The following is a 12,252-nucleotide window of genomic DNA, read 5'->3' on the forward strand; positions in this document are numbered from 1 at the left end:
CAGCTTGCATCCTCCCATTGCTCCCTCAGTGACACCAAAAGTTCATTTTTACATTCAGTTTGATTGAATCGTGATGTAACACGTCTTTTTCCCTTCCCACTTTTACATTCTCATTGGTTTCTTCTCTTATTGCTGGGATTCTTTGCGAGTAGATACAGTTGGGGTTCAATAACATTTAATGACAAATGAATCCAGCATTAAATTCAAATTAAAATCTCGTATCAGTCCTCCTCAGGTTTAGAGTTAATTCAATCTTGGAACGCACTGGCTATCATCTAAATCCAGTCCATGACAATTTAAGCCTCTGGGGCCAACAGCAACCACATTTCGGCCAGTGAGGTCAGACTTTTTTGCTCTCCATGCAGACTGTTTGCCTGCATGCAACCAAAGCCCACTTGGACTACAAAATACAGATACAATCTTGTTCCCTGCCTACAGATTCTACATTCATATGCAATCTGTTTACAGAGATTATACTTAACCAGAGCTGCAACCATTAGTTGATTAATCAATCGAAAGAAGAGTTTTTGGGTTCTGGACTGTTGGTTGGACAAAAGTAACTATTTAAAAAAATCACTTTGGGGGTCTGAGAAATTGTGATGAGCATTTTTCACAATTATTTGGAATTTTATAGACTAAACCATTAATTAATCATGAAAATTATCTGCAGATTGATCAATAATGAGAAGTATAATTAGCTGCGCCTGCCGCCTCAACCCAATGATCTATAATCACCTTTTGCTGACGTTCCAGTTTTTAATGTTTACAACCTGCACTTACAACCTGAAAATGAGACCAACACTACAACATGTGAAATGCATCCTACACATTTAAACAATAACTGTAGCTTACTCTATTTTTACAAGTAACTTGATCCAAAAAAGCTGGAAATCCTGAGATGCAACTATTAAGTTGATCACATTAATATGAAAAGATTCAACTGAGATTTGATGCCACCAGTCAGATTCTCTAGAGGCTTTGTTGAACTACAAAACCACACAGTCCTTTCACAGTTACAAAGTGATGTGTCTTTTCCTGCACAAATAACCTTTGTCCGAGTACAGACACGGTCAATATTTCATTTTAGCCATTACTGAATTAATATGAATTGGATACAGCTAATGCAATAATAGTGTTCCCTATGTTACCCTTAGGGCAAAAGTTAAAATGTTATTTTGGCCACAATTATTCAGCAGTAGTTTTTCAAAGTTATTATTTCAGAACTGATAACATGTTTACTCAGGGTGAAACCAGCGTTTCATCAGATATCTCTGCAGGCTTCCTCTGTGCTTGAATGTACGCTAATAGCCTGCTCAGGTAATGCCAGTAGCATCACAATCTATGGAAACATTAGATTTAAATGTTAAATTCACCCTGGGCAAACATTTTATCTTGACAGCTGACGGCTGTCACAAACATTCCCTTTGAAGACACGACCAGCTGCTGCATAACGTGACAAAAAAAAAAAAAAAAAGATCTGCCCCAAAGGTTCGCATAGCAAACCCCCAAGTTCAGTGTGCCGTGGCCATTAATGTTTGTCGTTTTAACCAGCGAAAGCTACAAAAATGTTTTATATTAGTGGGATTTGCTGATAGAAAAGTAGAGAGAGATAAAATGTTCAATAAGAGATTTGTTAACGCCTGACCTCAACTAATCTGGATATTTTGCCGAGCTAGAACCGATGTTACACCAAAGTCTGTCACCTATTGTATCACGAGCACACGATCAGTTAGAATGCTGAAGTGGAAACTCCTGATTGGTTAACAGAATTTGGTGCAATTGACTGTTCTTAAGTCCCACCCCTTTTTAAAAGTTTAGCGAGCTCGGTACCTTGGACAACCTTCTCCTTTCCTGTAGATATGCTGTCATAGGCTTATCTGTGGTGAAAAGAAAACCAATTTTTGAAGATGGCTACAAGATGTTCCTGTAAAAGTGACACATCTGAAGTTAGCTCATGTTAGCAAAACACTTGCTAACTAGCTGGCTGATCTACATCAACTGTGAGGTAGCTGGTAAGCTATCAGATATAACTAGCTAGTAATGATTGATGGAGATTAGCTAGCTAGCTGGCCAGGATTTTGCTAACATTAACTATCATTTATAACTAGCTAGTTAATGATTGATGTAGACTAGCTCACTAGTAAGCTAGCATTTTGCTAATATTAGCCAAGTTAAGATGTGACTGTTCCACTAAATAAGCTCTGGTTCTTGAACTTGGCGTTATCTATTGAACCAGCGTACATTTTCACCAGTTTTGAGTGGAACCATACTTTGGTTCCTGATAAAATCTAATTTTTGGTTCCAGCTGGGAACCCTCTTTTCAGGTTCTAGTTTATTTTTGGTGGAAATACTCAGAACAGTTTAAAGTAGCTGCTAGAACCAAAATAGGGGCAGGTTCAGTGTTGGTAGAAAAGGCCTGTGTATTAACCGTCTTCAAATTTTGTTTCTCTTTTCAACAAAGTCTAGCACATCACATCTGAACAGGAAACCATAAAGTTGACCAAGGGTTATCGGAGCACGAAGCAAAAATGGGGCGGGACTTAGGGAAAGGTCAACTGCTGGAGCCGGCTATCGTCACCCAACCCTACTTGGAGATTTTGCTGTCAAGGGTAAAGACATGTCACACGGGCAGATTTTTTTAAAAACATAAATTAGGATTTTAGATAATTGTAGTGATACAGTCCTCATACATAACCACGTCAAGGGGAGAAGACAAGGACGGGGGGGAAAGAACGTGGTAAAGGAACAGGCAGAGGGGAGTTTTATTGGCTTGCATCGCTGCGATGGTCACACTGCTGTGACTTGCTGTTGGAGGGACTTTGTTGCCCCGCCCTCCACCACCAAAAACATGGCAAGAAAATTGGTCATGGAACCAGTCATTCACAAAACATCATCATCATCATCAGGCATCCTCTCTCTCTCTCAGTCAGGCAGGCACACTATTTACAAAGGCATACACATATGCCAATCAAAGGCATACTGTACATACTATTTACACACACAGAAACACACTCATCCACGCAGACACACAAGTAGTCAGAGAAATTACTGTAGTATAATGCAGACATAATATCTGGCAATAATTATGTTGACTATGATCCCAGTACATAGAGGCACTGCTACCTCGCCCCGTGCGTTCTTCAGGGTTAAAAAGCGGTCGCACTAATGAACTACGGGTCACCGGCGGTGTGCGTGCCCTTTCAGCAGGTGGGAAGGAGGCTTGTTTGAGACCGAAGCTTCTTACAAACGCAGCTATTGGTCAGAAAACAACAACAAAAAGAAACTGAAAATGCCACCCACCGCATTAAGGGCTCACATTGCCATGGTGACCAGTAGTTCCACAACTCCCATCTCGAGCATTTGTCTGAGTTAAGGCTTCCAAAGCGCTTGCCGCTCACACAGCACGGTCCCTGGCAACAACCTGCAGCAGACTCACTGCTCTCCCTGCCTTTGATTTCTTCACACCTATGTGAGATTCGGCTCTGTAATTGGCTGTTATTCTCTGCAGGACTGAGGCGCGCACAAAAAACGGAGAGAAACAGGAGAAATAATGAACTCGTTAAGCGACAGGAGCTTTGGGAACCTTTAACAGAGAAACAGGCCACTTCCCTCCCCACCCTCCCCTACAAGATGCAAGGCTTCAGTAATGGCTATGGTCCATTGTACGTCCATCCGATATCCGTTAGCTTTGACTTATAAAAACAATAAAAATAAAGAAATAAAGGAATCACTTTTCTTTAGGCAGCAATATTGGTCTCAGTGTTATTACAATTATGCTTTAAAAAAAGCATAAACACAAAAGGAAAATACAAACAAAATCATCCTAAAATGAGAATGAGTCACTATTTCATGACCAAAGCGTGTTCATGGGTGAAATGGCTGATTTTTTTTTTTTTTTAAGCAGAAAGCTTTATTAACACAACTCAGTCCAACTTTTTCTTTGCTTCTTTCTGTCTTTCAGATTCAGTCTCTCATGTACTCCCATCATTTTCTTTGTTCAGCTCAGCCATTCGCATACTTTTTATACTGTAGCTTTTCCCAAGTCCCTTTGAAATCGGAGCATCCAGGAAGTAGACTGGTCCTTTTTAGCAAAGATTAGTGGGAATTCACAGACTTAAAATTTTATTTTTCTCATGCTCCATATTAGGCCACAGAGAACGAAAGGAATACAGGAGGAGGGAGGGGGAGGAGGGAGGAAGAGGAGGAGGGAGAGATGGATGAGATACTCAGTTGTCAGCAACTCTTAAAAATATCTCTCCTCTGTTCAGTCAGTAATGATGATAGGAGAGACAGAGAAACTCAGAGCGGAGGGGGGGAAAGGGCAAGCGGGTGCTAATAACAACTGGGCGAACCTCAATAATGTGAGCTGATGCAATCGACCAAGCCCAGGTCTCCATAGCAACCACTTGGACTCTCATTCCCGCAGCCCAACTCTCTGCTAAAGTCTGTTTGTCAGTCATTTGGGTCTTTGATGCAGGCGTGTGTATGTGTGTGTGTGTGTGTGTGTGTATTTCACATTACATATGCATGTCTGTGTGTTTGTTCTCATTCTGCTGCTACCAGCGATTGATAATCTGGTTCATGTAGTCCTCAGTGGGGAGCCTGCTGCCCGCCTCCTCCGTTCTGCCTCCCTCCTCGCCCTCCTCCCGCTCCTCCCTCTCCCCATCCCCGTCCTCCAGTGTCGACACCGAGCCCTGCCGGCTGTGCGAGGGCCACAGGTTGACGCCCAGGCCCAGGCCCTGGTGGCCCTGCTGCATGTGGTTCTTGATGCGCTGCTGCCGCCGCTCCTGCTGCCGGGTGTACTGGTAGCGCTGCTGGAACAGGTCCCTGGCGTAGTCGTAGAGCTCCATGTCCAGCTCGTTCAGCTCCTCGATACGCTGGACCTACGAGGGTGGATGCAGAGGAAAGGTTTGAGTTAGCTCAGAAGCAGAGAAGAACAGAGAGGATGAGGAGAAAGACAGGAAGAAAAGTGGAGTGAAAGAACACTGAAAAAGGTGAGAATAAAAACAGAAGTCAGAGCTCTTTGTGACCAAATAGCTGCAGGATCTATGAATGCAACTCAAAAACTTCAAGGGTAACTTCAGTATTTTTCAACTTGGACCCTATTTTTCCATGTTTTTGTGTCTAAATGACAAATGGGCACAACAATTTTTTAAATTGGTCCAATATTAAGGGAGAACGCTGCAGCCAGCAGAAGTGAAACTGGGTTATAACGTTATCCCTCCGGGCAACTGCGCTCATCAAAGTAAAGGCTCATATGTGCCCCCTTTTTGCACGAAAATTGATACGTCTGTTTCAAATGATGTTATCGTCACTGCCAACACACTTCCATGTGTTCTTTGCATTGGCTTGGATGTTAAGTCACTCCCAGGACTCAAAACTTCCCAACAACAACACACATGGTAATATTTGAGGGGGGGTGTATTAATGTACCTCTAGAGAGAGAGGCAAAAGCAGAGGCAATATGTGTGATTGTAGATGTGGTGGTTGTGCAGATATTAACATACACCACGACATGATGATGGTGAATTCTTTTCCCTAACTAACTGATGGCAAACATCATTTCAAATACTTCTTTTTAATAATATTTCAAACTTTGTTTCAAACTAATCAGACTCCCTTTACAAAACTGTAATTTTAACACCATTATCTTCACTCAAACTCAATCTTTCCAATGCTCTAACAATCATCAACTCTGGTCTGGAAACAGCGTGCACAACCAGAATATTTTCAAATCTACCTTTTTGGCGAGGCATATTTAGTTTCTATCAAGTTTGAATGACGATGTTAAAATTACAGTTTTGCAAAGGGAGACTGGTGAGGGCAATAAAAAGCTCTGCCACAATCTTTTTCATATTGTTGTCAAACACTTATTATAACAATTAGAGCCTGTCAGTGGCAAAAGCAAGCACTTTTAGGTGATGTACTGGACAACGGCACGCAGTTTCCCAGAGGAATTACATTGTAGTTCAGTTTAGCTTCTACCAGCTGCAGTGCTCTCCCTCAATACTGGAGCTGTTTCAAAAATTGGCTCCATTAGTGAATTATACACAAAAACATGGGAAAATAAGTTACAAGTTGAAAAGCACCTTTTAACTCTTGAACAATGATGGATTATAAAATAATTGCAGCCTCCGAGAAACAAATTTCCTGATTTGCTCTTTGTAGTAATTCTGGCGTGACTAATGTTTGAGTGGATGAAATAAATAAATAAATGAAAAAAGGACACATGCAAAGGTGGAGTAGAAGACTGAAAACTGACAAGCGTATGAGTAAAAAGCATTGTATCAACCGTTTTAACGTAGGAAATGACTCCCGTCTCTGCTGATATTTAGGAGAGCTTCACTGACCTTGTAAAAGAGCAGATGCTCTCTCTGAAAAAAACGAGGTGCTCAAAATCTTACGTAACCAGACAAATACAGCTTTGCAACAGTGATGATTTGGGTCTGTCATGAATGGCCTAAATTTATCCTTGGTTAACTTTTAGAAGTTTTCTTTCTTTACATCACTGTAAACTTAGCCCCTAAAGTTCCTGTACCATTACCGGGCGCTCAGGCTGTAAAAAGCTCTGCGCTAAAACAACGCCAGGGGCTGCGCTGGTGGGGACGTGTTGCTTTAGGTAAAGGTGAGACAGCAATGAATAAATAATGAAATTCAAAAGTAAAAGAAATGCTGTCTTTTACAACTCCGGAAAGTTATCTTGGAGGCAACTGAGCCGTTTTTACATCTGAACGTCCCGAGGCTGGAATGTTGTCCTAATTTTCCCTTTCACACATGTTGCACACAACAGGATATTGTCTGTGTCAGATGTTGTGTTCTCACATGTTAAAAATACTCCATATGGTTGCAGTCAGTGGTTATCAACCTGGGGGATTTCTGGTGGTCGCCAGATAGAACAGAACGGAGTGAGAGCCAGGAAGCAGCTCTCAGCAATGTGGGCACCTTACAGATATTCAACACCAACGAGCAACAACCTGATTTTACCGGAGGGTTGCAACTTGAAAAGATTGAGGACTACTGGTTCAGACAAAGGACAGTACGTGCAGGAGGAGGAGGAGCACTCATCCAAAATGACAGCTGCTTTTGTGTTATTAATCAACACAAACAGTCTCAAAAAGACCACAAAATCAACTGAGATGGAAGTGTAGAGGGGTGATAGAAAGGGAGAGATGCTTTGTGGTGCACTGGGATTTCATGACTGAACTATAAGCAGGAGGCACACTTTAACTGTCTCTGACTATGTGTAAATTATAGATGATGATGATGATGATGATGATGATGATGATGAGATGAGATGAGGTAAAAAAACGACACTCTTGTAGGCTGATATAGATCAGCAGTGTTCGTCTGTGTTAGGGCTGTCACAACATCAGAGTATCATAACCCAAATTAATCTGTGTGTTTTGTCTCTTTTTTGGCGAATGAATTGCACTCAAAATATGAATGTCTGTAAGTCTCAGGAGTCTGTAACCCTGCTGCTGCAGGTTAACAGTCTGCTTAAAAGCAGCTGGATTATTTACAAAATGCTATCATATGTGTAATTTACATATCAAGGTTTCATTTTTTAAATATCACAGTGACACTCCTCCTCAGTATGAAAAAAACACGATCAATGAAAGAAGGGAAAACGATATACAGGCAAGCAGAAAAGAGTCGAAGTAGCTGCTCTATTTTTACATGGCCTCACACAGACTTTGGATTAGCTGGCAGGGTTTAATATGTCCGTTAATACTGTCCGATGCAATAGATTTGTACGTTTGCATTCACAAACACAGCTCCTCCGGGTGCAGAGTTGTCCTGCATGAGTGACAGGGGCAAATGCTAAGAGGAATCTGCCCTTGTGCGACTGTGACGTCTGAACTTTAGCAAAAAGTTGAGCCAGGTTCAACTTTTTCACTGGACCACCCTGTGTAATTTTGTTGGAGCCCTTTGCATTGGCACTCCTGCTGCATCACTGTACTGACCTCATTCAAAAGACTCTCTGGCACCAGGAACTATTTTACAGGACATAAAATTATTCTGATTCCTTTCTCAAAATGCAGGTAAAGATCCTGAATCCCTAAAAAGGTTACTTGTCGCCCGTGAAAGCTTCTGCGGTTAAAACGGCGCCCTAATACATGACATTTGTACAAAAGCTTTAAAGGACTCCTACACGGGGAGGGAACAGTGTGTTGGCAATATGTGGAGCAAGATAACAGAAACGTGTTTGATGTTGGGTTTGTGCGGTGCAGCTGGCTGTACTGGCGCGTATCATCTGCTGTGTGTGAATTCAACATGGAGGATGAAATGTGTTTAATTAAGAGAATCCCTTTGAAATCTGTGATGGAGTGCTGGATTTCATTTGTGGGCAATGTGTGCGAGAACAGAGGGAAGCGTCGTGCTGCATCAGTGTTGGAAAATTAGACATGTTTGATCGGCAGCATGGGGGACACCGGCACAAAGCCAGGAAGACGGCGCCGAGCTCACAGTCGTCAACACAAAGACTTTATGTATCAGAGAACAGTCGTCATACAATTTAGAAACCAGTTTCAGTCAATAATGACTCACTGGGATCACGGAGCCACAAGGGTGTAAGTGGGCTTTCAGCAGCTTTGCATGAGAGTGTAAAGCAAATGCTCACCCACTGATATAATTATCTGGCTTTTTTTAATAAATAACTGAATATTGTCACAATTTCGCACAGTGCTCTTAGAGGTATTTAATTTGAAAACTAATTTTAAAAGTTAATTTTCATTCAAAATGCCACACACAGCCTCCAGCACCTGTCCAAACTTTCACCACGTGATATCTTCTCTTTTTTTGTGATAATAACCGTCAGGTCCCCCCCTCCGCAGCCTCTGTCAGCAGGGCATATTTTATTTTCTATCAACCCAACTGGTTTTGATGTATAAATCACCAGTCTGCTGTGTACTGGAGGATATTTTTTGCTGGGAAAATTGAGCCTAAGAACTCCCACATTGGACCAATCAAAGTGTGAAGAACGTGTTTGAAGCTGCTGTTTTTTGACGGCGACAGTCATCCCAACTCATTTCACAGCAATATAAGACCGCTGTGTTTACTCTGTTTCGCTCCTTTTTCTCCCTTTTCTTCTCCTTTTTCTGCGATTATTTTTCCCTTTTTGTTTGAAATAGTTGTATTATTTCCTATCTGTAAATGTTCAGCTGCCGTGGCTGCCATGTTTGTTTTCTGAGAGAGATGTCAGTCATAACAAAACTAATCTGTAAAAACAGGACATTTTTCCTCTTCAACCACTTTGAAAGATACATACAAACTAGAATTATACAATAGGCTGCATTATTTACATTAAGTGTTATTGTAAGTGCACTTCTGCAGTGGTGAGAGAGGTACTTAAAACCTCTCTCCATTAAATCCATTAAGTAAAAATCCTTTATTCAATATTGTAGTTACATAAAACTAGAGTTTACAGTATTATCAGCAAAATGTACTTTAAGTACCACAGTAAAAGTACTTGTTCAACAGTAAAATGTCCCCTTTGGCTAATATATTTTAATATATGACATTATTATATTGTTAAAGGGATAGTTCGGATTTTTTGAAGTGAGGTCGTATGAGGTAGTCAATGTATAAACTATAGTAGATGCTGGTCGTCGGGCCCCCAGTCTGATGAAGCAGAGATGAGTAACAGCACAGAAGCTCGGCAATGAACTGCTGTAGACAAGATCTTAATAAAAGATATTTTAATCACTTAAAAAAGGCCCATCAGAATAAATCAATATCAGTTTAAGTAGCTAAAAAACATTTTTCTGCTGATCCTGTCCAGACCAGCACATTGCTTAGCTTCCTACCCCTGCTGCTTTTCCAAACTGGGGGTGTGTTGACAACAGCTAATACGATGATGATCGATAGGTACCTCACACAACCCCACTTCAAATAATCCAAATTACCCCTTTAATACTGATGCATCTGTGTCGACATAGCATTTTACTCCTGGAACTGGTCAAAGTGGAGCTACATGTAGTTAGATAGAGGTTACAAAGCTTTTTTTTTGTTTGCCACAAACCAAAAAGGTTGAAAGCCATTGTTTTTTATCTTTAGTACAATATTTCCTCTTTGAAATTTAGAGGATTGGAAGTATGAAATGGCATAAAATGAAAATTCTCAAGTAAAGCAAAAGTACCTCAGAACAGCACTTAAGAACTTTGAGTAAATGAAGAGACAGAGAGAAGAGAGAGTCAGTCGTAGAACACAGCTGTCGTTTTCTTTTCCGCCCGCCTACAGATCAACATTTACAAAAGGTGATTCAGCAGCAGCACTGACCGTAGCGTTGTCCAGGTCCACCCCTGCAGCTCGGGTGCTGTTGTACTGCATGAAAGGCCTGATGAAGCGCAACCTGAAGGTTCGCTCAAACAGGAACTGGGTTTTCCTCTGGTACTCTGTCAGACCAAAGAAGGCCATGTCTCGTAGGTTCTTCTTGGCCGACTCCAGGAGGAGCTGCGCCCTCTTCTTCTCTGGAACCGTGGACATGTTGTAGCAGCCGACGAGGCTCAGGTCTGCTAACATACGAACCTAAAGGCAGAGGAGAAATCAATGGATGTGTGTGTGTGTGTGTGAACGCCAGTATTATCGAATCCATCTTTTAACTGAAGACTTGTGTTTGAAACTTATTGCCAGAAAGCACATGGAGCAAAATCCTGAGCTCAAACGGAAAATCAATCAGGTGAGTTTTTACATCTTCTGGATTTCTGCTTAAGTTTTACAGTCAAGAGAGAAAAGGAATGTGGAGTTTTCACTTGTGGATAAAGTATGTTATTACCCGGTGAATACTTGATTTTGACTGGTCAATTACAGTACTCTATGGTCTGTTATTTCTGAATAGCAGACTGCTGCTCCGACTCACAGACCAATGATTTGGATGCAATAGTTTTAGATAGACAGATTTAGTGGAAGCAATGAAATAATTTTTATAATATTTGGTGTCAAGTTTATGGATTTATTTTTAGTAAGCAGCCATGTATTGACCCAGACAGGGTGACACAGGTCTTGAATCACACTGAAGGAATTTATTTTGCCACATCTCTTATAAATTTATCTTTGTGACACTGAGGCTGAATAGCTAAACTCATTTGTTGACTGGACAGATGACCGAAAATTGACAAAGTAATAACTGATTAATCATCTAACTAGGACTGTAACTATTACTTTCACATTGATTAACCTGGTGATCATTTCCTCAATCAATAGTTTAGTTTATAAAATGTTAAAAGTAATTTCTCAAAGGCCACAGTGATATCTTCAATTTGCTTATTTTGTCTGACTAATAGCTGAAAAATTTACTATCACATATTATAATGAAAATCTGCAAAAAAAATCACATTTGAGTGGCTGGAATCAAATACTTCTTGGCAGTTTTGCTTCAAATATGACTGAAATCTTTTGTCAGTTGCCTAACTGATTAATACACTGGCATTAACAGTTTCAGCTCTACTTCTGAGTTATCAAACATAAAAATATGCTGTAAAAATACTTGCTCTACTTTCTTAAATAATAATAAACTGTGATATATGACTTTCATACAAGGAAGGACACTCAAAGTGTTTTACTTTAACAGTAAGACAAATTAATAGGGGTGGCACATCTATTGAAAGATTATGAATCACTGCAGAAAAGTCGTCGTAATCGTCGAATTTACTTTCCAGTCAAGGCTATTCTTATTTTAAAAGTAGCAAGTAGTCACACTGAGAAAAATATAAATCATGTATTGAAGTGAAAATTTTGATGCATCAAGATGCATTGATAACTGTTTTACAACTGCTTCGTAGCCAAGAAATTCCAATCTATACAATTTAAACAGTAAGATGAAGTAAATATTTAAGACATCAGTTTCAGGGAATTATTATAGAAGTTTATTTTTATGCTTTTGCATTTTTTTAATTAAAATGATTTGCATCTTTGAAAAAGGAATAAAAAAAAATGAAAAGTCACTGATTAATTGAAAACTATTAGTTGCAGCCCCGATCCCGAGGTCCTGTATTTTGTGTATAAATCCTCTAATATGTAACAACCTTTTGACATCTCAGTATCATGAACCACTTTGCTTTTGAATTCTTTGATCAGGCATTTTACTTAATAAACTAAAGTAGTCTGGATTGTGGTGGATTTGCTCCAAAATGAGAGATCACTTCATCACTGAGTGCACTCTGGAGCTGTTGTGCTACAGTACAGGAACAGGGACTGCATACTGATTTGGATTTCACAAGAGTACACTATGTGCACCTCAGCCTGCTGGTCCAC

The 12,252-nt window shown here is 40.4% G+C and overlaps 1 protein-coding gene across 1 annotated transcript in view; it reads right to left on the minus strand.

The window, feature by feature from the left end:
• Positions 1-2,546: 2,546 nt before the first annotated feature.
• hs6st1a (heparan sulfate 6-O-sulfotransferase 1a) overlaps positions 2,547-12,252 on the minus strand; it is an 85,966-nt gene continuing 76,260 nt past the window's right edge. The window contains exons 3-4 of the mRNA XM_084742306.1: positions 10,279-10,527; positions 2,547-4,883 (exon numbers count right to left, since the gene is read on the minus strand). Of these exons, the coding sequence (XP_084598432.1) occupies positions 4,557-4,883; positions 10,279-10,527 (576 nt within the window). The 3' untranslated portion in view covers positions 2,547-4,556. The remainder of the gene's footprint in view (positions 4,884-10,278; positions 10,528-12,252) is intronic.

The sequence above is a fragment of the Lutjanus erythropterus genome, chromosome 18 (assembly GCF_056507025.1).
Source record: "Lutjanus erythropterus isolate fLutEry1 chromosome 18, fLutEry1.hap2, whole genome shotgun sequence".
Taxonomy (NCBI): domain Eukaryota; kingdom Metazoa; phylum Chordata; class Actinopteri; order Lutjaniformes; family Lutjanidae; genus Lutjanus; species Lutjanus erythropterus.